This window comes from Physella acuta, unplaced genomic scaffold, assembly GCF_028476545.2.
Source record: "Physella acuta isolate Inbredline_101_S28 unplaced genomic scaffold, ASM2847654v3 ptg000764l, whole genome shotgun sequence".
NCBI lineage: Eukaryota > Metazoa > Mollusca > Gastropoda > Physidae > Physella > Physella acuta.
Genome location: NW_026732282.1, coordinates 178,691 through 203,025, shown reverse-complemented (window position 1 = coordinate 203,025; position 24,335 = coordinate 178,691). Strand labels below are relative to the sequence as shown.

Sequence of the window (24,335 nt, the reverse complement as noted above, 5' to 3'; positions counted from 1 at the left end):
GTAAGGGTTGAGGTAGTAGCAACAATGGTTAAATTGTTTTTCTTCTATTTAATAACAAACTGTTTATCAAGTGTGTCCTTTTTACTTTCTCGTATACAGAGTATAGAGGAAGTATTGTAATCGTGCACACAAATCACTTGCAATAATGACAGTTTTCGCCGTTTTACACCTTAGTGCTCATTATAGGGGACTTATTTTAATCGGGCAAATATTCTAAATCCAGATTTATCAAAATCTTGGTGTTTTACGCGTCATCGAGTTAGAAAAACTGGGCTTTGCAATTTTGTCCGTGTGGATGTGTGTGTGTGTATGTGTGTGTCTGTGAACACCATAACTTGAGTACCGATTTAGTTATGTTGACGAAATGTCAAGAATAGGTATTATATTTAATTTATATTTTTGTATCAACTTTGAATGATTTCCGGTAGACGGAAGGGGTACTTACTAAACTTGTAGTTTTTGAAAAGCCAATAACTTGATTACCCTTTGTGTTAAGTAGACGACATTGCACATGTAAATATTAAATTGCATGCGAATACTTCTGTCAAATTTTGAATGATTTCCGTTAACCAGAATGGTTTTTTACTCTATTTCCGTGTGAAGGCTATAACTTGAGCAATGTTCCAGGTACTTGGACGAAATTTCTTATATAAGTACAAGTGCTTTTACTTGGATTAATCTCCAATTTTTAGTGACATCATTAACTTCATTCAGACCGATTTCATCAAAGCTTTTTACATAGGTCAAGACCTCGATGACAACGCACTGTGACATAAAATGTGATTTATTTTAAAAGAATTATTTATAGTTGTTTTTTTTAAAACTGATCAGTGTAAACTCTCACATATAAAAATGTTCAGACTAAATGAATATAGTTTTTCTGATGTAAATATTTTTTTAATATCATAAACATATTGATCATTTTTATTCTTTGCAACTGTCCTCTGCGTGATCATACATTTCTTTTATCTCATTAGCAAAGTATTTAGAAACATCCTCCCGTTTTGTTTTGAATGTGGGAGTTAACATTTCATTTTCAACAGAGAAAAGTTCAGGGTGTATGTGAATATCTTTCACCTAAAACATAAAAAAAAGTGTCAATTAACAAATTCCAGTAGTCGAAACATTTTTGGCATAGTTATAAATAATGGAATGGGGTTATTCGTCCATAAACCTAATGCTATTCCACTTTACTATGTTATAATTATACATTTTGTCAAAAGACTTGATTTTTATGAAAGGCTATAAAATCTGTGATCTATGCCTGACTGCCAAATCAAATGTGTCAGCATTTCTAATTATCTGTTGCGTTGCGCATTTGAAAACAGTGTTAAACATTTAAAATTTAACATAGCTCATATAAAAAACAAGCAAAATATATGTGGGGATGGGGGGGGGGGGGGCTACCTTATGGCAATCTTTTAACTCTAGTTTTCCTAAAAAAAAGGGTTGGAAAAAAAAACGTCGGCTCATGGTTCTAAGTATATCCACTAGTCAAACAAAAGAAAAACGTTTCTTACTATTTCAAGGGGTGATAAACCACTCCTTATTCCAAAATCTGTTAAATCTTTAAGAATTGTTTTTTTCACTTCCTGTTCAGTGGAGAAAATTTTATTAAACACATAACCACAAAGTTGTATTAAGTATATACATTTTGTATTCTTTCTTAAAATTAAATTAACTTTTTCAATGTGCTGAAGGATAACACCAGCACATAAAAGACAATAACCTTCTAATAGTATGGTTTATTAAATGAATTTAAAACAAAATAAGGGGTTACAAACCTTGTTGTGTATGAGCTCCTTTATACTACCATTGAAGCCAAGCTTACTACATAAAGCTGGAAATGTTTCTGGGTCTGGAATTACAATCCCCACCAAAAACGCCTGTTTAAAAAAAAAATATTTATGAGACAAACTATTACATTCCATTCATTTCATTGACTGTAAAAGTAATAATCTACAAGCTACAAATAATTGCCCTCATATAACAAAAACAATCCACATTTTATTATTAATATACCAGTATATATGAACAAAAATCCCAATAAAATATAACAATCAATTAACCTTGCTTATAAAGCTACTATGGATAAAAGACTACCTGTAAACTATCAGCATGTACATAAATTTGAGCAATGTATGGCAACTGTATAAGAATGTTTTCTATCTTTTCTGGTGCAACAAACTCTCCCTAAGATTAAAAATACATTTTACATTTAATGGATAGTTAACTTAAAATTTATCAAGCATGTTAAAGTCATATGTTCCAGAGGACCAGTTTTATGAAAAATAAACATGAATGGTTTGCTTTAAAATTTAAGACAAAACTATATGTTTTTGTGAAATCAAGATGTAAAACAGTAAAGTTTCCCTTTCAAACCTGACAGTCTATGGGGCAAGTGAAGTAGAGTTCACTTGTTTCTGTGACCTCGGCATATGAAGAGATAGTGTGGTCAGCACTATGCCCAGCCGCCTTTACTTTCCCTAACGTGAGTTAGGTACCCATCAGAGTTGGGTGGACTTAGGGACGGTCTATTAACTTGAACCCTGATTCGAACTTGAGACTTACCGGTTAGCAGTCCAGCTCTCTACCGCTAGACCACACCGTCCCTAAATCAAGATGTGAGAACTGTTAAACATAAAACTAGCAATAGCAAAGATTGAGTCAAAGATTACCTGGGATAGTTTCAGTAAACTTTTCTTTCTGCTTATTATTTTCAATGTCCCATTCTGTAAGTAAGAAAAATAATTGTAATCACCACAAGAGTCAAGGAAAGCCCCCCCCCCCCTCCCGAACGAAATGGAATTTATATAGAAAATATATACTTTTAGCAGTGTCTACCCCCTCCCCCCTGGAGAAAAAAAGTCTGGAAGAAACACTGGTCTTGTTATGACACACTGCAATCAAATGCACACACCACCCCCAACTACAACCTCTTTTCTCCCTCTTGCCCCTTCCCTACTTCCCATTATGTAGCATAACAAAACATTTTGAGTTTGCAGTGATTATTAAGTGTTTTTTTAAAAAGGGCATTATTTCATAATAGTGTCAACAAACTAACGCAAAGAGTGTATCAACTTTTTCTTTCTTTCCTTGTGGAAAAAGTGTTTTTTTTTTAATTTGTGGTTTTTTTACACTTGATTTGGCCAGGACAAAAATTACAATTATTTTTAAAAAGAGCAAAGACAAGTAGAATGATAACTGAGTGAATGCAATAAAATAGAAGCTTACAGCAGTCCACTCTCCAATATCTCCGGTATGAAGCCAGCCATCTTCATCTAAAGCTTCTTTGGTTTTTACAGGGTTCTTCAAATAACCCACAAATATGTTGCCTCCCTTTAAACATATCTGGATAATAAAATAGGACAGCAGAAAACTATAATATATACAAGGTTAACATGCAATTCTGGTTTCAATGTTGAAAATAGGTTGTAAATGTAATTGAACAAATTTGTTGGTTCATTTTTTAAAATGATGGTTAAATGATACCCTAAACAAAAGCAATCTCACCTCTCCTTTGTTGTTATTAGAATGGTAACCCATTTCTGGAACATCTACTAGCTTAATCATGGTACATGGTAATGGGGGTCCAACATGGCCTTAAGAGAAAAAAAATTAAATTGGAAAGAATAAAAATTATTTTTTATAAGTAGAAAATTAAAACATAACAATTTTCAATATCTTACCAGAATCTGGGTCACAAATTATTGTTAATGTACATACACCTGAATTTTCTGTTTGTCCATAGCCTTCAAGAATCTGATTAATAAATTAATAAGTATTTAATTACTATTAATAAGTAGATATGTATTTTACAAAATAAAAAAATAAATAATATTGATCATTTGGTGATGAAGATTCTACTTTTAATTTAAAATAATCAAAATTATAGAAATTGGTAATAGCCTATCATGAGTAATGACAAATAACTTAATACTGTTTCATTCTAAAATTCAACTTTTAAAAAACTTTTGATGACTGACTCAGACATTTTTCTTTAAAAAAAATGTTTAGCCTTGCAATTGTTTCTAACAGAATTAAGACTTAAAGAATATGTGTACTATCCCATAGAAGATTATTATAGGGAAGAATTAAAGTGTTTTACTACTTACAGGACAGCCAATTATACACCTCAAGTAAGTTAATACATTCTCTGAGATTGGGGCTGATCCTGTTGTTATGAGACGCACACGACCACCGAGGGCTTCTTGGATCTTTCGGAAAATAATTTTATCCCACAAGCTGTTGTTTCTTATCACCCCTCTTAGGACAGTAATAAAGATTTCAAGTTTCATTGAATTAAAACCAATCAGATACAAATGTTTAAATACAGAGGAGTAGCGACCCTTCACGGCGGCTGGGGACTAACTTTCAATTTGGCGCCCCCCCCCTTGCTACGCCTCTGTTTAAATAAGAAGTTGAATTATAATGTATTGCACATCTATAGAGTGGATTTATGAGTTAAGAATGTGGACCTGTATTACAATTTGTTGCTAAAATGTATAGAATAATGTATAGCAATAAACTCACTGTTTCAGTTCTCTAGTTTTACTGCTGACAGCCAGGTCAAACAAGAATTTCTTGAGATTGCTGGAATTCACACCAGTCATTACCTCAAAAGAATAAGAATCTTTAAAAACTGCTCAAGAAATTCACCTGATTTATTTTCTTATAAAACCCAATGCTGCATGTATGTTACCTTATCATAAAACCTATTCAATAATCTAGGCACTGTAGGAAAGAGGGTAGGTTTGAGTTCTTTGATGTCATCCATTAATTTTCTGACATCACCTTGGAAAAATCCAATACGAGCACCTACTATCAAGATACCACCCTGAAATTTTTAAAACTATTTTTAAAAATCATAATAGATAAATTATATTTTTGCATAATTAGCTTTTATGCAATGACAACTATATTGCAACATTTTGTAATATTGAATTCTCACCTCAATGATCCTTTCATAGGAATGTGCAAGTGGTAGGTAGGAAATCAATGAATCTTCTTGTTTCAATATTATTCCACATTTTTCCTAAAGAAATATAGGCTTGCTTTAATGACTACAAATAAGCACTTAAATAGTAGAAGCAGTTATTTTGATGTTTTATAAGTAACAATAAAAAACAAAATGTCTGGTTTATTATGTCGAAATCAAAGCTAGACTGCAACTGTAAGATGAGGATTAGTCTGACTGTTGAGTAAGTCTGCTTAGTTTTTCATAAACAATGTCAAGGTTGGAAAGGGGAAAGGGAGGAGAGAAGACAACAGGAATTGGGATTTTTTAGAGGTTTTATAGCAAGTCTGGAAATTCTTATTATTTGAAATTCTTATTTTCCAAAAGACAAAGTTTTGTGTTAGTTCTAGTCACCAAGGTTAGAATTAGAATGATTAACTGGTAAAACATGCTATTGCTAGCTTGATGCTTTATTTGGTTTCTGCATACGGTTAGAATGCTTGATGATTTATTTTGTTTGTACATATGATTGAAAAAGTAACACAAGAAACATAAATTTTCCAGCATAGATACAAAAGATCAAAGAAACTTGGACTGTTCACATTTTTATATTACGTTGTTTATAAATTTTAAGATATTGCTCAAAGAAAACACACTTACAAATAAATGAAAAATCCCTGAAATACATGCTATCATATTTGCATGAGTTAACATTACTCCTTTAGGTGTACCTGAAGTATTAAAAAAAACATGTTTGAGAAAAAAAAAAGAAACCTTATACATTGTAAAAAAGCCTAAAAAATAAAAGAGGAGCATAAGAAAAATATCAAACCTGTTGTGCCACTTGTATAACAAACCATACACAAATCACTGGGTTTGGGGGGCTGAAATACGATTTGTTTTACTTCAATATCTTTAATTTAAACTTTGCAAGTTTAGTTTCAATGTTGTGAAAAGAAATTAGAACAACTATCTATATTCAAAAGATAATCAAATTTTTATGAAAAAATACTTACTTTAGCTTTAACTGGGTTTTCTCTGCCCAACTTCTGTAAAGGATAAAAATATGAAAAAAAATTTAATAAGCCTAGAGTAATCTCATAAGAGAACTTGGAGAAGTTTACAATTTTTGCAACTTTATTTAAACATGTGATTATAAAAAATGTGACTGCTTTTTTAAAGATTTTAAAATTTCTATACAATTCTTGTACAAGCACAAAATAATGGTATCCTGATTAGTTAGCCATTTAGTTTTTTTTTTATTTTAAAAGTGATACAGAAAGAAATAAAAAAAACAATGGTATATATGCATATTTAAAAAGAAATATTGCCTCAAAGGAAAAAAAATACTTCATAAAATTTTCTGCATTTGCAAATTTTATTTTATTGCTTGCATTTTTAAATATTACATTTTCCAAAAAAAATTCTAAGCAATAATTTAATTTAAAAAAATAAATTAATTAAAGTAGGTTCATTTGAAATAGGACTAAGAAGGTTCCATGTCAACATTAATGAACAACATCCCTCTCAACTCATTAGAGTGATATAATTAAAACACCGTTAAAATATGCCACACCTTTCAAAATATTTTTAATATCATAATAAATCAATGCCTTCTGAAGAAACCCTAAAAAGCGACAACTAAACTAACAAACCTCAACATCTTCAAACTGTATTAAATGAACTCCATCATGAGCTGCTCTCGTCTTATTTTCTTCTGTAATTTTTTCCATTAAAATAATCCGTGTTAATACAGGAAACTTTTTCCGTCTATCAAGTAGTGCTGTAACTTTTGCATTGTTGTCACATACAACTGTGGAGAGGTCAGCTGAAAAAGATAGTTTTAAAAAAGTAAGCAGGGATGATTTCAGAAGTTCTTGTAATTTAACATCTGAAACTTTCAAATGTTAAACCCAGATTTAGCAAGCCACAAAAACAAGTTTACGAAGAGTGTTACCTTGATTTATAATAAAGTAACATGCTTCTATTCCGAGTGAATCATACAAAGGAACAGCAGTCATTGAATGCCTGTAAAATCCCTGATCAGCTATAGTGTACTGAGGAAGTGTTGTAAAGATTTGTCATAAAATACATTAAGAATAATGACTGGATGCACATTAGTTTTTAATTCGTAGAAGTTTTATAGTTAAACCTCAGGTCTGTTCTGAGCATACAATCCAACTCTTGTCTCATTTTGAGGCTTTAAACCAAGAGAAACCAGTCCAGAACCAAAGGCTGTGACTCTTTCATTGACCTGTCAAGAGTATTAAAGATTTTTAAGTGGGTGCGAACAACTTGCAAAGAATAAAAAGGACAGTAACTTAAAATATGCACATTCAATAACTATATTTATGTGTGCAATATTGTTGGCTACATATAAATATTTTTACATTAGAAAAAGGTGAATGTTCTTAAGACAGTAGCTATTTTTTTTAGTTCCAATAATCTAACAGTGCCTAAACTTAAATTTTCTTTTGCTCATAGGGGTCATCCATAAATGACGTCACACTCGTAGGGGGGAGGGGGGTCCGTAATTTTGTGACGATGTGTGATGAGGGGGGGGGGGGGGGTTCAGATGTTGTGACGTCACATTTTTGCATTATAAAAAAGCAATGTTAGAAAACGAATTTTAGACGTTACTTCGCGTTTTAGATAACTGTTTTAATAAATTGTAATAGTTTAGACAAGATTTTGGAAAAATATCAATGTTTAAAAAAAAATCAACTGCAATTTTGAGGGGGTTGTTTGGTTGAGGTGTGACGTCATTTTAGGGGGGGGGGGGTCTGGCTATTTGTGACGACGTGTGACGGAGGGGAGGGGGGAGGTAAAAATCGTCAAAAAAGCGTGACGTCATTTATGGATGACCCCATACCCACTGAGCCAGTAAAGAGACAAAATGGCTGATCTGTAGTAAAAATTATTTGTGTAAAAAACAGGTTTATTGTTTAGTATTGGATTAATATGCATGGTTAGGTTTATGTATAAAATAATACATTTTTGACAGGATAAAAGGAGCGGCCAAAACAATGTGGCAAACAAATTGTGCACTGCTTTTCTGTTCTCATACTAAGATTTTGTCCATAAAAATACTTTGTAATATTTTAAATAGTGATATAATCAAAGATATAAATAACAATTTTAAAATCCCTAGAGAAAAATAATAAAATAAATAATTAAATACCTCATTATATGTTAACCATTGATAGGGTTTGTCTGGGGAAGGTTTCCAGCCCAGGCAAGGCTTGTCTCCTAAAAAAAAAATTAATCCTTATAAATGTCAACGCAAGTTTTAAATTTAAAAAAAAAGCAAATAATTATAATATATTAGGCATAAATAATATAAAGTTCTATTAAATAAACTACATTATGATGTTAATAAGCGAATCTAAATTAGTATGGCCAACCCTCAACATGTTTTGGGCCTTATGCACCTCTTTAAGGTTTTACCAGTCAGGTATATATAATGCTCCTAAGTCCACGGTTTTCATCGTGTGTTTTTTTTTTAATACCAACATTAAATTACCGTGAAATGGTAAGTTCATCTGACTTGCTGCCCTCAACTCATGGCAACAATAGTTATGTTTAGTTCAACCACCTTTACTGCCCACATTTATCACGCTCATTACATAACAAAACTTAGGGTCAAAACAGAAAGCCGACAAGGTTCAATGGCTGTCATTGACACACAACTTCAACAACACACAATATGTTCGGACAATGCCTACTGAGGAGAGGCCGACCAGAGAATAGCCTACGGCAAAATTTGCCTAAATTTCTTTTATAATTAACTTTTCTACCGCGTATTTAACTAAATACGTAACAAAAGTTGAGATTGTTGTGTAAATTATCTTAGAGTATTTTTACTTACAATTGTAATTGTGACTTTTTTTCTGTGACTTTTTTTTCCATTCACCATCAGAAATAGGTCAAGGTTGCATGGGTGCATTATATTGATGCTGGCATAAAGTGGCGGGGCTTAACATTTCGCCCTTTCACTTTTTGCAATAGTGGCTGGGCTCATTTGGACAAGGTCCTAACATTTTATAACTAATTAGGTCGATAAGAAAGCTATGTTTAAATAGTTGGAAAGCTACAACAATCTATTTCTACCTGAAATACGGACGCCTCTTTGGAAACTGTCATACATTGTAGTAACATCTTGATGCACACTAACTAGTTTATTGTCAACACATGTACTTGATATCCGTGCTCCATCGGTTGCCTAAAAGTTCAGATACATGATAGTGAAGTGGTGTAGGCATGATGTTCGAATGGGTGGGTGTGTAGAGGGGAGGAGGGGTCAAATTAATGTACATATATAGGCCTACACACACAAATATATATATATATATATATACAGAGGCGTATCCAGGTTTTCGTTGTAGGGGGAGCGAAAAGAGCAAAAAAAGGCGCCGAATTTTTAACACGTTCTATATACGTGTATTATATATATATATATATATATATATATATATATATATATATATATATATATATAGTTACTAGCTGTATGTCATTACTTTGCTATGATGTAAAATAAATTGAAACTAGCGCTCTAAAGAAGAAAAGACACACATGTAGGCCGACAAAACAAAAATTGTATCAATCTAAACAATATATATATATATATATATATATATATATATATATATATATATATATATATATATATATATATATATATATATATATATATATATATATATATATATATATATATATATATATATATATATATATATATATACACACACTACAACCAAAAACAATGAACGTAACACGATCTGTTTTGTAATTCTTGTAAAAAAAAATTACTTACCTAATAATTCCTGGGAAATTATTTAAGACAAGTGAAATAGGGGAAATAATCACTCTCTTAATATAAATATGTATATATCTACACATTTAATTATAAATGTCAAAACAAATAAATAATTACTTAAGAATATAATGAAATTCTATAATACTATTCGTGTTTACAAAATGTTTTTGTCTATAATCAGAATTCAATATATCGTCATCATAAATGCTAAAGTATTACAGCATTATAAAAGTTTTTAAAATCAGAGTTGGTATAAAAACACGCTTTTCGATGTGATAGAAAAACATCCGGAATAACAACCTACGTTTAACTAAATATTGGTCTTTTAATTCAGATCATATTTTTAATTAACTACTGTTTCATTTTTTAACATAGTGATAGATATGGGTTAGATCATTGTATTGATCGAACACCTTTTTACTGGTAATTGCAAAAAAAATATTCACAGAGTTTTACGTTTAAAAAGCTAATTTTCTGGCGGCATGGTACTTTGGTACATCATTACGCGTTTTTCTACATGTACTTAACAGATCAGTTCGGGGTGGGTTGGGGGGGGGGGGGGGTTCAACTTCATTCACCACTGTCCGGTCACTTTAGGTCAATTATCCAACCCAGGTTATACCTTGATGTGACATTAATGTCGCTCTACACAATTGTGGTGGTGAGGTGTGTGTGTGGGGAGGGGGGGGGAGAGTTAACCAACTCAGAGTGAATATAGCGTCAGTTTTTAGATGACTGTTCTTAACATACATATATATTACACAAATATATAGAGGTTTTTTAAACATTGCAATGCATGGTAATGGTTATTTTTAGAATGGCAAACTGATGCAGCTGTTAATACGTGTTGTAAACGTTGACACTACTACTTGGACAATTATGCTTAATTGCTGCATGAAACGAAATCTTGTGATTTACGTAGATGTGCCAACCAAAAATATTTTTTTATCAAATATCATTGTTTAAAACTTTGAGTTTAAAAAGTTTCCAAAAAGGCGCCACTTTGATGAAAATGGCCAGAGGGGGAGCGGCCGCTCCCCCTGCTCCCCCCTGCGTACGCTACTGTATATATATATATATATATATATATATATATATATATATATATATATATATATATATATATATACGTATTCACCCAACCCTTCTTATAGTAAAAAACAACAACTTACTTTTGTATTTTAGTGGTGCACAAAATACAAGATCAACGCGCGCCTGTTTAAGTGGCGTTGACCCATATATAAATATGTCGAAACCGATACGCGTTATCGAGCTCTGACGCACTTTATTAATATGGGGTCATCCCCCTCCCCTCCCTCACTTGTTGTCACAAAAAGCCAGACCCCCGCATCGGCATACAGCACCCTCACCCCTTAAAATTGCAGTTGTATTTTCTTAAAACATCGGTATTGTTTTTTTTTTAAATCTTGATCGAGCTCGGTCTACATAGAGTATTTTAATCAATTTTTATTTCAATTTATAAAAACAGTAGGTTGAGGTGTGAAGTCATGTAGGGGAGGGGGGGGGGGGGGGCTGGCTTTTTGTGACGACGTGTGACGGAGGTAAAAATCGTCAAAAAAAGCGTGACGTCATTTATGGATGACCCCTAACCCATATGTTGTGCTGTTGTAGTGTTGTCTGACTCAGGGATTCGATCAAGCGCTGGTTAAGAATCACTGATATATATATATATATATATATATATATATATATATATATATATATATATATATATATATATATATATATATATATATATATATATATATATATATATATATATATATATATATATATAGGCGACAAATCATAAGTTCAAACTGACTGATAAAATGTCGCTAAGCATTTTGATACGTTTGTCCGGATTTTTGTGAGAAGTGTAAAACCCATTTTGAATTTAAGTAAAGTTCCCTTTCAAACCTGACGGTCTATGCGGCAAGTGAAGTAGAGTTCACTTGTTTCTGTGACCTCGGCATATGAAGGGATAGTGTGGTCAACACTATGCCCAGCCGCCTTTACTTTCCCTAACGTGAGTTAGGTACCCATCAGAGTTGGGTGGACTCAGGGACGGTCTACTGACTTGAACCCGGATTTGAACTCGAGACTTACGGGTTTGCAGTCCAGCTCTCTACCGCTAAACTACTCCGTCCCATATTTTGAATTTAGTGTAGGTTAAAATCGTCGTAATAAATAAATGTAAAACTCCTAGTATTTTTGTAAATCCTATAGGGCAGGTAAGTAGGCCACCAACCAGTTCTATGGCTCAAGCAGGTTTTATTCAGCCGTAGAACTGGCTGGAGACCTACTTACCAGCCCTATGGTCAGTGGCTTAGCGAGGTCGGGTGTCACCCGGTGCGACACTTAATGGTGTCACCTCACAGAGGCGTAGCGACCCTTTCGATTTGCATCCCCTCACTCAAACTTTCGATGTGCACCTCCCCTCAAACTTTCGATGTGCACCTCCCCTCAAACTTTCGATTTGCACCTCTTAAAAGACTATTTACTATTTAACACTCGAATTAATCACTTAATTAAGTGGAATTATCATTTTTCTCTATATATTTTGCTATTTTTTTTGCCTTGGTGTCACCCCCCTAAATGGTGTCATCCGGTGCGGTCCGCACCCCCCGCACTCCCCCTCGCTACGCCACTGCCTCTAGTGTCAGCCTAGAGTTTCGTAGGAAATAAAATAAAATAAAAAACTCACTTTGTCGGGTCCTTTTAAAATTTTAGTTTGGTTATTTAAATCAAATTGAAGTTTATATTCGTATTCATCGCCACCAAACCCCATTGACATCTTCCGATAACCATATTTCAAATACGCAGGAGTTATGTTAGTGGTAATCACATGATCTGGTGTGCAACTAGATCTAGATCTAAATCTGTTTAAGTGCGAAGTTTGGTTTTTACGAAACAGATCAGTTCTCCAGCACGAAAGCGAAGCTTTGATGTACTGAAAACTCAATATTTTAAATTGACGGATGCGGTTAGAACGATACCTTACTGATAGGAACATAACTATTTGTTAACATACTAAGTTTAACTCTAGATCTAGATTCTAGATCTAGATTCTAGACCCTTTTGACGACGGAAGTTTCATTGTTTAGTAAATAATAGCCTACTCTCAACATTGCATCAAATGAATAAAAACATGTTTAGTTGGTTTAGAGAGTTTAGAAAATGAAATTTGTGCAACAAGTTACAACTATTCTCATGGCCCAGATCAAATAGTAGTTTTGGTTCGTACATAGATCTATATTGTAGGCCTATACCGTGAAGTCTCCCGTCGAGACATTGTTGCGTCTGTTACTAAACTTTTTAAGTTCATTTTAGATGAACGTTTAAAATAAACTGCTAACCCCACTTGCGTGTCTACGCCCCCCTCCCCCCCCCCCCCCCAAAAAAAACAAACAAACAAAAAAACAAGAAACAAACAAAGAAAACACGACCCTTCCCTTCCGCACGAAATGGAACAAATATTGAATCCAAATATAAAAATAAATGCTTAATCATAATTGTAACTAGGGAAAAGTAATTAACAAAATCCCTATACACTTTTCTTTTTTTTAAATGGGGGTGGGGGTGGGGTGAGTGGAAATGGGGGGCAATTTTTATTTTAAAATGTTATTGTTACTGCTTAAAGTGGCTCGCCCAAGATTTGTTGCTATTGTTTTTTAAATAACAAACCTTTGTACTTTATATTTCAGTGTTAAAGGTGTAAAGGCCTACCTTATTACGGAGTTACTGTTCTTGAGAAAGGGACATACCGATTCATGGTCTATGGTATTTACATAAATAAAATAAAAAAACCACTTTATATTAAAATAAGTTTTTGAATGCATCGAAAAGAAGAAAATAAAACTATTTATATATTTGATACAAAGTTAGTCGTAAAAACTATATAAAGACTACTATCTTCAATAATAATAGGGGAGATAACAAGATTAATCTCGATCAAGCCGGTTTCATTCAACTTTCATGCCTATGATCGACCACATGTGTTAAGAAGGGGCAGACAATTTACCTTTCGAGTTCTCGCGCTACTGATCGTTATTTTAGCCATATATATAACGTTTTAGTATGCAATGCAAATTTTAAAACTTGTTTTTTTTTTCATAAAAACATTTGTCGCTCACGAAATCTCTTACATATTTTTTAGCGACCATTACTTTTATTAATGTTAGTGTAAGCAAGTTTTCTATATTATTTCCCAGTGCATTTTAAATATTAAAGTTTTTTTTAAAAAATGTGTTATTTACATAGATTGAAAGTTTCCGTGCGCCCCCCATCACTTTTTTCGTCTCCCTTTAAAAACCCCTGCTACTTTTTTCAGCAGTCAGCTACACAGCACCCACCCCTTCACCCACATTACATCATTACCGTATGGCGTCATTAATTAAACCTATGTTTTACTAGTACCATAGCCACTTCAGTTTATAATAGGTGCATCAAAGCACTACTTGTAGACATACATCTTAAGACAATTTGACATCAAAGGGAAGGTATTCTGTTTTTCGTGTGGAATGGAAATGGCACATTTCAAGGATATATTGAAAATAAAAATTAACTTTCCTAAGGAAAAAAGTGATCTACATCTTTAATTTTATTTCAATTTTAAATGTTTTATTATGATGTATGACGAAAATTACACATTTGATTTCTCTTGTCAATTTAAAATTGTAAATCAGAAATGCTATCTCTAGCAGAGACAATAAATAAATAGTGATTTATTATAGGGTATACTCGTTACAAATCACTATTTCTTTTTAAATACACAAGACATTCATTTGCACAGCATAGAGTATCTTGACAAAACTGAACTTATATACCTGGCAAGGTGTTTTCAGCAAAATATACAAGAAACACATAGGTCAGTCAAACAGTTGTGTTTTATTTGGTTTCTAATCAAAGCATTTTTATCAACTTGGTCTGAATATCACAAATGATGTACACTGCAATAACACATCAAAGTGAGTTGGAATTCATAATTTCAAAAACCAACAAATTCTGCTTAGTAAAAAAAAACCTGATTTGTCTTAAAAAGTATATTTGATAAGTTATTGGAAATAATGGCTTTGGAGCTTAAAATATACTAAATGGCAGTTTTTATTTGTTTATAAAATGCCCCCATTTTTGTAAATTAAAAAATATACATTAGAATAATGCAAAAACAGAATGTTACAATTAGGCTTTATACAATCAAACTTGCCCTCAATTACTTTGTACATTAAGGTTTTAAAAAAATATGTGGGGTGAATACAATATCTTAATGAAAGTGATTTTAACCATTGATTGGTGGATTAAATTTGAAACAAAACTTCCAAAGAAACTAATAATAAAACTCCACAGAATTTCTATATATATTTTACTCTGCCCATCCTTTTGTAAAAAGGAGTTATAGTCAAAATAGCCGTTGATAATAATTATATAGCCTACCTTTATTTTTTAACAATACAACAGAACTTGAAAGAAGAAATACATTTTTTTAAAATCCAAGTAATGCTAACCATTACATTAAAGAAAAAAAATAGGACACGCCTTTAGTAGTGAAGTATAATTTTTTTATTATGGCTGATATTAAATGAATAAATGTATTACACATACTAAAACAAGACCAGCTTCTGTCAAAGTCAATAAGAGTTGTAAGATTTCTATCAGTTTCTAACCTTTGTGTGATCAGAATTGTAATTAGGGGCAAATGGACAATTTTCTGGGTACTTTTTGAACTTTTGAAGCTCAAGACTTCTGTTAAATTCTGTCTCAATGGATGTCGACTAATGAAAGTGATGCAAAACATTTACTACATCAATGTCAATAGAATTCCTTCAATTTGCATAAACCAAACATGTTATATTTGCACATTCTGATATGCTTTTTTGTAAGAGATGTATAAACAAACATTGACAAAAAATTTGATACATTTTAGTAAAAAAAAAAAAAAGAATTTATACCCAATGGTGATAAAACTATAATTAGAGGAGGGTTGGGTGGGGGAAGGTCCGTTTTACTTTAAATCTAGTTTACAGAAAATGCAATTGATTATTTTAATGTGCACTTCAAATGCCTATCCTCTCACAAACTAGTGAAAACAAAATACAATCATACAAATTATTGTGTATTTCAGCAAATGCCTGTCATTATCTCACAAACTGTTGAAAACAAAATACAATCATACAAATTACTGTGTACTTCAGCAAATGCCTGTCATTATCTCACAAACTGATGAAAACATAATACAATCATACAAGATTCCCATTCAAGCAATCACATTTCATAAAGAATTTACATGCAGTCTATCTTGGCAGTGTACACCCAAACTCAAACTGATTGTTTAAATAAATAAATGGCACAACACAATATTATCTTATAAATATTCTGTGTTGCAGAAGTATGTGCCCATTTTACAATGCACATCACTTTTACCTACATTTGCTGCCACTTTATCTTCATTAATAACATTCACAATCAAAACTTAAGGACCACATATTAGCTCCGTCATTTTCATGTATATTGATATAATTGTAATCGTCACTCTATGGCTTATAAGGAATTAAGCGCCAAACAAAAAAAAAATATGATCAGACTGGATAAATTGATGTTTTTCTGATATAAAGCACAATTTTTAATATCGTTAACATATTGATCAGGTTTTATACTTTGTTATTTTCCATTGCATGATCATACATTTCTTTTATCTCATTAGCAAAGTATTTAGAAACATCCTGGCGTTTTGTTTTGAAAGTGGGAGTTAACATTCCATTTTCAACAGAGAAAAGTTCAGGGTGTATGTGAATATCTTTCACCTAAAAAAATAGATAAATTAAAATACGTTTTAAAAGTAAAAAATCTTGGCAAAATTAAAATGGAATTGTATAAAAGTAAAATGGCTTTGAATGCATAATTATCTACCGTTAAAATAATAGAAAACGGGATCACTATTCTGTAATGAATACCCTTTCATGTGCATGCTTTTCTATTTAGATTAGCACACCAAATGAATGCACTAATTGTGTCTAATAGTGTGATAAAGTAGTACTTTATATAAAACTGTTAAAAATTGAATGGTAATTTCATTGGGTCTTGATGTATGTGTCATTTGAAACAGATTAAATCATTCAGAAAAAAAAGAGCATTAGATAAAAAATAAAACTTACTATTTCAAGTGATGATAAACCACTTTTCTTTCCCAAATCTGTTAAATCTTTTAAAATTGCCTGTTTCACTTCCTGTTCAGTGAAAAAAAAAAGTTAAAACCTTAGTCTAAAATTTGTATCAAGTTTCTAGAATTTCTATTCTTTCTGGTAGTTACATTAAAAGATTATTGAAACATGCAAAAGTATGAAATTTTTAGCGCAATTTCCATTCTGGAGAATTGCGTTTATTAACTCGTCATTTCTGGGAATGGATGGATGGATGGATGAATGTGTGTCCGGGCTTTAAGTCGTATCTCCTCCTCAACGAAGCAATATCGATGACTAGTTCCAAAAGCAATTATGTTAAGCAAGTTACGAGAATGAGCATAGGCCATAGAAATTCCGGGTTTCTTTCATGTATTTCCCGGAAAAGCCAAAAAACCTCGAAAAAATGCAGTTTTTGGCCCATATCTCGGCAACCAGACCACTTAGCGACTTGAAACATGTACCAATCGATTCCTGCCATAATTTAGAACAACATTGCCGAAGAAAGTTTTCAAAATATCCTCTCGTTCGGTCACAAATTTTTAAAATTACATAAACACCTACAAACCGATTGTTCTTCTAGCTTGAACGCACCAAAGCATTATACGTCAGAGCTATTTTTAGATAACATAAGGAAATTGCGCATAAATGTCACTAGACTTTTTTAATTAACTTGTTTTTTTATAAAAGACAAACTTTCCAGTTTGGCTTACAAACCTTGATTTGAATGAGCTCCTTTATACTACCATTGAAGCCAAGCTTACTACATAAAGCTGGAAATGTTTCTGGGTCTGGAATTACAATCCCCACCAAAAACGCCTGTTTAAAAAAAGCAGTTATGAGAAAAACTATTTAAAAAAAAACCTCATTGACTCTAAAAGCACTGCAAGTTACAAATAATTAAATTGTGCTAATATAAAAAAAAAGACTCACTTTTTTAAAATTATCTATTTACAAAAATTCTAAACAATAAATTAAAATAATTAACCATGCTAAAAAGGTATTAATTATGAAAAAAAAAAGACTACCTGTAAACTGTCACCATGTACATAAATTTGAGCAATATATGGTGATTGGACAAGAACATTTTCAATCTTTTCTGGTGCAACATATTCTCCCTATGTTTGAAATAAATTATTTTATAATTAACATTAATCAAACGTGTAAGAAGACCACTGAATGTATTATCATTTATTTAACATTGCCAGTAAAAGAATTCTGTTTTTAAGTTTTTAACAGAGTAAATGCTTTGAGAAATGATTACCTGGGCAAGTTTCAGGATATTTTTTTTCCTGTCTATTATTTTCAGTGTACCATTCTGTTGGTAAAAAAATTATTTGTCACACAACAGTCAAGGAGACAATAGCAAAACAAAGGAATAAACAAAAAATCTAAAGAGTAGTAGTTATATAGGATTAGTACTAAAAATTAACTGTAGATTTTCCTCAAAAAAAGTAGGCCTATATTTTACTGACATGTGTTATACATTAGATAACTGCTTAAAAAAGTAACCCCATTCCCATTATTACAAAACATTGTTATAATAGAAATTCTAAAATTTCAGTCAATATATTTATTACAGTTTTGAAAAAAAAAGTTACGACAGATATGCTGATCTTATATTTAAAGATTCAAATTCATCCATATTGCAATAAACAAACCTAGCTGATTAATAGAAACAGGACATGTTTACATAGAGGAATGTGATTCACAATTATTTACCAAAAAACAACAGACAAAAAAGAAAAAAAGCTTACAGCAGCCCACTCTCCAACATCTCCTGTATGAAGCCAGCCATCATCATCTAAAGCTTCTTTGGTTTTTACAGGGTCATTCAAATAACCCAAAAATATGTTGCCTCCCTTCAAACATACCTGTTGAAGTGTGACACAATTAGCAACAGCTTTTAATTAAAATCATCTTCGTAAGATTGTATCATATTGTTTAAAATTAGTTTGGTTCAGTAAAATCCTGTAAAGCAATCTTGCCTCTCCCTTGTTGTTATTAGAATAGTAATCCATTTCTGGAACATCTGCTAGCTTAATCATAGTACATGGTAATGGTGGTCCAACATGGCCTGAAGAGAAAAAAGTTTAAATAAGAAAAAAAAACTACTTAGAGAAACAAAATTAAAACAACCCAAGTTATTCAATATCTTACCAGAATCTGGGTCACCAACTATTGTCAGTGTACAGACAGCTGAATTTTCTGTTTGTCCATAGCCTTCAAGAATCTGATTAATATATTAAAATGGTATTAATTTCATAAATATTTTTACACACGTTTAAAAAAAAAAGAAAAGCTAATTAAAAATAGCATTTGCTGAAAACTTATTTTTAAAAATTATCCTAATTGTAAGGATAAGTAAAAGATGAATGCAAAGATTACAAAGATACATTTTAGTATTTCAGCAGATTAGAAATGTTTGATGAACAAACTGCCATAACCAACTTAAAAATTCTTTCTCTTAAAAAATATTTACAACTTTTCATTTATTTTTAATGAAGAATATTTTAGTTTTATAAAATATGTACACCATCCCCCATTAGGTCATTTAAAAAAAGTATAGAAGTGTCTTTACTTACAGGACAACCCACTATGCACCTCAAGAAACTTAACACAGTCCCAGAGATGGGGGCTGATCCTGTAGTTATGAGACGCACACGACCACCTAGAGCTGCTTGTACATTTCGGAAAACAATTTTATCCCATATGCTGTTGTTTCTTATCACTCCCCTGAGGACAAAGATTGTACATTCAAAACTAAAAAGTAGTAAAGATTGTGTTTCATTTAATTAGAACCAGAAACAAAAGTTAAAAAAAGCAACTGTCATGGACATTCTATAATGACTTAAAGAGTTATGAATCCGATATATCTAGAAAAATTTATATTAGCAGTAAAAAGTAAAAAAAAACTCACCGTTTCAGTTCTTTACTTTTACTGCTCATAGCCAGATCAAACAAGAACTTCTTGAGTTTGCTGGAATTCACACCGGATAATACCTTCAAAGAAAAATAATCATTAGAAACAAGAAATTTCCTAATTAAAAAAAAACAACAACAAAAAACAATGATTCATGTTTGTTACCTTATCATAAAACCTATTCAACAATCTAGGCACAGATGGAAAGAGGGTAGGTTTGAGTTCTTTGATGTCATCCATTAATTTTCTGACATCACCTTGGAAAAATCCAATACGAGCACCTACTATTAAGATGCAGGCCTGAAATTTAGAAAAAGGGTTCACAAAAATCATAAATCAGCTTTTAATTTCTAAATATACATAGCTGTGCAATTTTAATACATATACATCACTATATTATAAAACAAAAGGCTAATTGTTTAAATTATGCAATGACTAAAATATTGTAACATTTTCTAGTATTGAACTCTCACCTCAATGATCCTTTCATAGGAATGTGCAAGTGGTAGGTAGGAAATCAATGAATCCTCATGGTTCAGTATTATCCCACATTTTTCCTAAAGAGATATATTTTATTTTCTATCAATAAGCACTTCACCTGATTTACAATGCATCACAAGTAACCATGAAAACAGAATTTTCCCCCTTCTGCACCAAGGCACATAGGGCTGCCACAGAAAGCATGTGTGTTTGTAAAAGTGACAATAAATCGTGAAATTTTCAAAACAAAAACACAGAGTATGATTTCAAGATTAAAAGTTGAGGCTTTGTCTGGCAGTCAGAGCAGGAATTAAAGAAGAGGACGATAACATAGTTTTAGACATTGATCTAGCTATTTTGGAAATGCTTATTACATGAAATTTATCCATTTCAATGGGCAAAGATTTTTTGCTGTTTTGCACAACCAATGTTAGAACAAACAACTAATAAAACTTGCTATTGCTAACTAAATGAATTCTTTCTGGTTATAATTATGATAAAACTTCTACAAAAAAATTCCAAAATAGGATGAATTCTGAAAAACAAATCAACTTACCAAGAATAACAAAGCTCCAGAAATACATGCAATCATATTGGCATGACTCAACATAGCTCCTTTAGGTGTACCTGAAGTATTTAAATAAAAATTACATTAAAAAAAAAACAAAGACTGCAGCTTCAACTCTTAAGACCCGAGTTGGCAGTTTTAAAAAAAAAATCATTTACAAATCCAAAATTTGATTTAGAAATAACCGAAAACAAACTTCCTTATAATATTTTATCTATAGCTAGCATGCATTGGTTAATTATTTTTTGAAAAATCATGTCCATATTAACTATTTGTCACAGTATCAGAGATACATATATGGATGACAATTAACTGTATCAAGTTATAATGGTGATATGCCAAATTTACAAGGACATAATAGCACTGGTAATAGACATCTGTTATCCTTTGAAAAATTTGTTGTCCATTTTACAGTGGTTTTACAAAGATCAATGACTAACCCTTTACTGTGTTACACATATTTTAAAGTAATGGCGAGGTGAGAATTAAGCTGCAGCATAGGAAATCTAAAAATAAATACTAAAAAAAAATATCAAACCTGTTGTGCCACTTGTATAACAAACCATACACAAATCACTGGGTTTGGGGGGCTGAAATACAAAATTTGTTTTACTTCATTAGATAATAGTGAAGAGAACTACATTTTACTATGATTGGAAGTACACTGTTTTACTCACCCTATAATCCATTTTCTTCCCCTCCAAACTTTTAAAGTTTATTCTAAAAATTGTTATGATGAGAAATTAGATCAAACTATATTCAACACAGCTTTTAATGACAAAACACTTACTTTAGCTTCAACTGGGTTTTCTCTGCCCAATTTCTGTAAAGTAAATAAAAATGTGAAAACATACTGTTGATGTATTCTAAAACTTTTGATATATTAAATATGTGATGCAATAAAGTAATAGAAAGAATATTTTGCACAGTGGTTCTGAAACGTTTTGAAGGTACTGAACTCCACCAGCTACATAATCGCATTTAACGAAGCCCTTTTAGTAAAAAAATACAATGTGATTTTTTTCAAAATTCGCTTTCTTTTTTGCTTGACATAGTAGGAAGCAATAAAAAGACAAACAGTCATGAGTCAACAACTGGGCCACGATAAAGAAATAAAAAGTATATTTGTCATGTTAGAGTGACGGAACGTCAAGGATTCCACACTAGAAATATGGTACTGGTGCACTTTATTAATATGTCGTTTTGTCTTATAAGTTATTTGAACTCTCACGGGCCATAGATGCTATAATCGTCTGCACTGATAAAAAAGTCGAGCGTTTGACCTCAACCAAACCCCTGAGACTGACTCACCAAACTGTTCAATTGAACCCAAGTTCAGAACCTCCGATTTAGCATTATGATTAATATAAAGAGAACACAAATAAATTGACGAACCTCAACATCTTCAAACTGTATTAAATGAACTCCATCATGAGCTGCTCTTGTCTTATTTTCTTCTGTAATTTTTTCCATTAAAATAATCCGTGTTAAAACAGGAAACTTTTTCCGTCTATCAAGTAATGCTGTAACTTTTGCATTGTTGTCACATATAATTGTGGAGAGTTCAGCTGAAAAATAATATACAAAGTAGTTAGCATGTTAATATAACAAAATACATATTTTAAATAAATAATTTGGCAAACAAGAAATCCAATTAAGTTACCTTGATTTATAATAAAATTACATGCTTCTTCTCCAAGTGTATCATACAAGGGCACACCACAGATTGAATGTCTGAAAAATCCCTGATCTGCTATAGTGTACTGAGGAAGTATTGTAAAGTTTTGTTAAAAACATATTAGTTTTTGATTCATCCTAGATGGTATTCTATGTTTGTATTTTAATAACATGGGTGGTTAATTTTTTATTTTATTACATATTCTTACTGTAGAATGATAGAGCATAAAATAAATTATTCAGCTGTTTTGTGAAAGTGTTTCCTTTAGTAGGGGAGTACATTTTCCCCATTATTGTTTAAAATTTTATTTACGTTTAAGCATTAGTTTTAACCTAGTTAAAATTTAGTGACATACTTTAATTTTAGTAAGTATATTTTATATACTTAAATTTTAGTAAGTATTTTTTATATCTAAAATACCTAATTTATAATGCCTTTACATATATAGCAGATGGGCTGAATTTAAGATACATAAATTATAAAAAAAAAAAACAACAGTTTTAGTAAAAGCAGCATATATCATAGTTTCTCGTGGCCAGCACTATGTCCAGTGTTTACCTAACATAAGTCAGATACCCATCAGAGTTGGGTGGTCCAGACTCCAGCCTGGGATTGAACTAGACTTTCGAGTTAGAGTGTTCCCTAGTAGCATGCATTTTTTAAGTTTACTTTAGAGAAATTTCAAACCTCAGGTCTGTTCTGTGAATATATTCCAACTCGTGTCTCATTTTGAGGCTTTAAACCAAGAGAAACCAGTCCAGAACCAAAGGCTGTGACTCTTTCATTGACCTGTCAAGAGTAGAAAAGGATACATTTTTAATGCAATACAATTCTGATGTCTCAATACAATTCTGATGCCTATTGGTTAAAATGCCTGTTGTGTTGTGATAAGAAAAAACCCCATTGGTGTAAAAGGCATTTTTAAAAGTCTATTTTGAAACAAAATTTCCCTTTAATTAAAATTTAGCTGAAAATTTTCTTAGCTAATCTGGCTACTCATGTATATTTTTGGTATGTCTGCACTAGTAACATTTGGGTAGAAACATTTTGCAAGGCCATTTTGGTATTTTTAAAACTTAAAAAAAAAAAAATCAAATTAAGATGGAACATTTTACAGTTTAGGTATAGCTTGATAAAAGTTTACATACAGCAAACATTTTCTGATAGTACAAAACCTATGACAGTATATTAAGTACATTAATGTTTCCCCTTAACATCACCAACATAGATCTGTAGGTTAGCAAGGATTACTAATTGAACTATTGCAAAGTAGCTTAGTGTAAAGAAAGATAGTGCATGAATAATAAGTGTTGGTGTGCCTACTGAAAATTAACTGTAATATATGCATATGGACAAAAATATTAAGACAGTGGTAGTCTAGTGAATGACATGTGAAGCCAAAAACCAATCCCACCTGCAGACTTATAGCCTATCTGATGTTTTTGCTTATAAAACGTGTGGTTCATGAGCAATCATTTCAAATTTAATAAAGAATTAATAAAAACAATAAAAAAAATGAACTTTGAAATACCTCATTATATGTTAACCATTGATAAGGTTTGTCTGGGGAAGGTTTCCAGCCCAGGCAAGGCTTGTCTCCTAAAAACAAAATAGCATACAAAATTAGATTTCTATTAAATTTCTATTAAATAATTACACATACCAGTCTAATTTTTTTTTGATAGTTCAATCCTCATGACAACTCAATAAAACACTAAACAGTAAGTCC

At 31.7% G+C, this 24,335-nt stretch overlaps 2 protein-coding genes across 10 annotated transcripts in view; both read right to left on the bottom strand.

Moving 5' to 3' along the window:
* Positions 1-845: 845 nt before the first annotated feature.
* Positions 846-12,873, bottom strand: LOC131950450 (long-chain-fatty-acid--CoA ligase 1). Its single transcript, XM_059312603.1, has 21 exons — positions 12,487-12,873; positions 9,068-9,179; positions 8,139-8,206; positions 7,110-7,211; positions 6,915-7,014; positions 6,613-6,785; positions 5,974-6,006; positions 5,790-5,841; positions 5,618-5,688; positions 4,952-5,035; positions 4,703-4,837; positions 4,534-4,616; positions 4,116-4,266; positions 3,690-3,762; positions 3,514-3,602; positions 3,235-3,351; positions 2,679-2,732; positions 2,104-2,193; positions 1,785-1,886; positions 1,521-1,592; positions 846-1,077 (listed from the first exon to the last, which is right to left on the bottom strand). Exons 1-21 carry the CDS (start codon positions 12,793-12,795, stop codon positions 925-927), a joined length of 2,223 nt encoding a protein of 740 aa, XP_059168586.1. The 5' UTR covers positions 12,796-12,873; the 3' UTR covers positions 846-924.
* Positions 12,874-14,650: 1,777 nt separating this feature from the next.
* Positions 14,651-24,335, bottom strand: part of LOC131950447 (long-chain-fatty-acid--CoA ligase 1) — a 36,162-nt gene continuing 26,477 nt past the window's right edge. For all 9 annotated transcript variants that reach the window (XM_059312592.1, XM_059312595.1, XM_059312594.1 and 6 more), the window contains 19 exons: positions 24,138-24,205; positions 23,294-23,395; positions 22,592-22,691; positions 22,324-22,496; positions 21,719-21,751; positions 21,467-21,518; positions 20,917-20,987; positions 20,354-20,437; positions 20,046-20,180; positions 19,878-19,960; positions 19,543-19,693; positions 19,118-19,190; positions 18,946-19,034; positions 18,715-18,831; positions 18,222-18,275; positions 17,986-18,075; positions 17,675-17,776; positions 16,934-17,005; positions 14,651-16,582 (listed from right to left, as the gene is read on the bottom strand). In XM_059312592.1, coding sequence (XP_059168575.1) covers positions 16,430-16,582; positions 16,934-17,005; positions 17,675-17,776; positions 17,986-18,075; positions 18,222-18,275; positions 18,715-18,831; positions 18,946-19,034; positions 19,118-19,190; positions 19,543-19,693; positions 19,878-19,960; positions 20,046-20,180; positions 20,354-20,437; positions 20,917-20,987; positions 21,467-21,518; positions 21,719-21,751; positions 22,324-22,496; positions 22,592-22,691; positions 23,294-23,395; positions 24,138-24,205 — 1,802 coding nt within the window. In that variant the 3' untranslated portion in view covers positions 14,651-16,429. The remainder of the gene's footprint in view (positions 16,583-16,933; positions 17,006-17,674; positions 17,777-17,985; positions 18,076-18,221; positions 18,276-18,714; positions 18,832-18,945; positions 19,035-19,117; positions 19,191-19,542; positions 19,694-19,877; positions 19,961-20,045; positions 20,181-20,353; positions 20,438-20,916; positions 20,988-21,466; positions 21,519-21,718; positions 21,752-22,323; positions 22,497-22,591; positions 22,692-23,293; positions 23,396-24,137; positions 24,206-24,335) is intronic.

Coding starts and splice junctions, on each gene's coding strand:
- LOC131950450 (XM_059312603.1), bottom strand. CDS start 12,795: ATGTTCCTATCAGTAAGGTATCGTTCTAACCGCATCCGTCAATTTAAA. Junction 3,603..3,689: donor AATTTGTGACCCAGATTCTG/GTAAGATATTGA, acceptor TTTTCTCTTAAG/GCCATGTTGGACCCCCATTA. Junction 3,352..3,513: donor CTAATAACAACAAAGGAGAG/GTGAGATTGCTT, acceptor TTTATTATCCAG/ATATGTTTAAAGGGAGGCAA.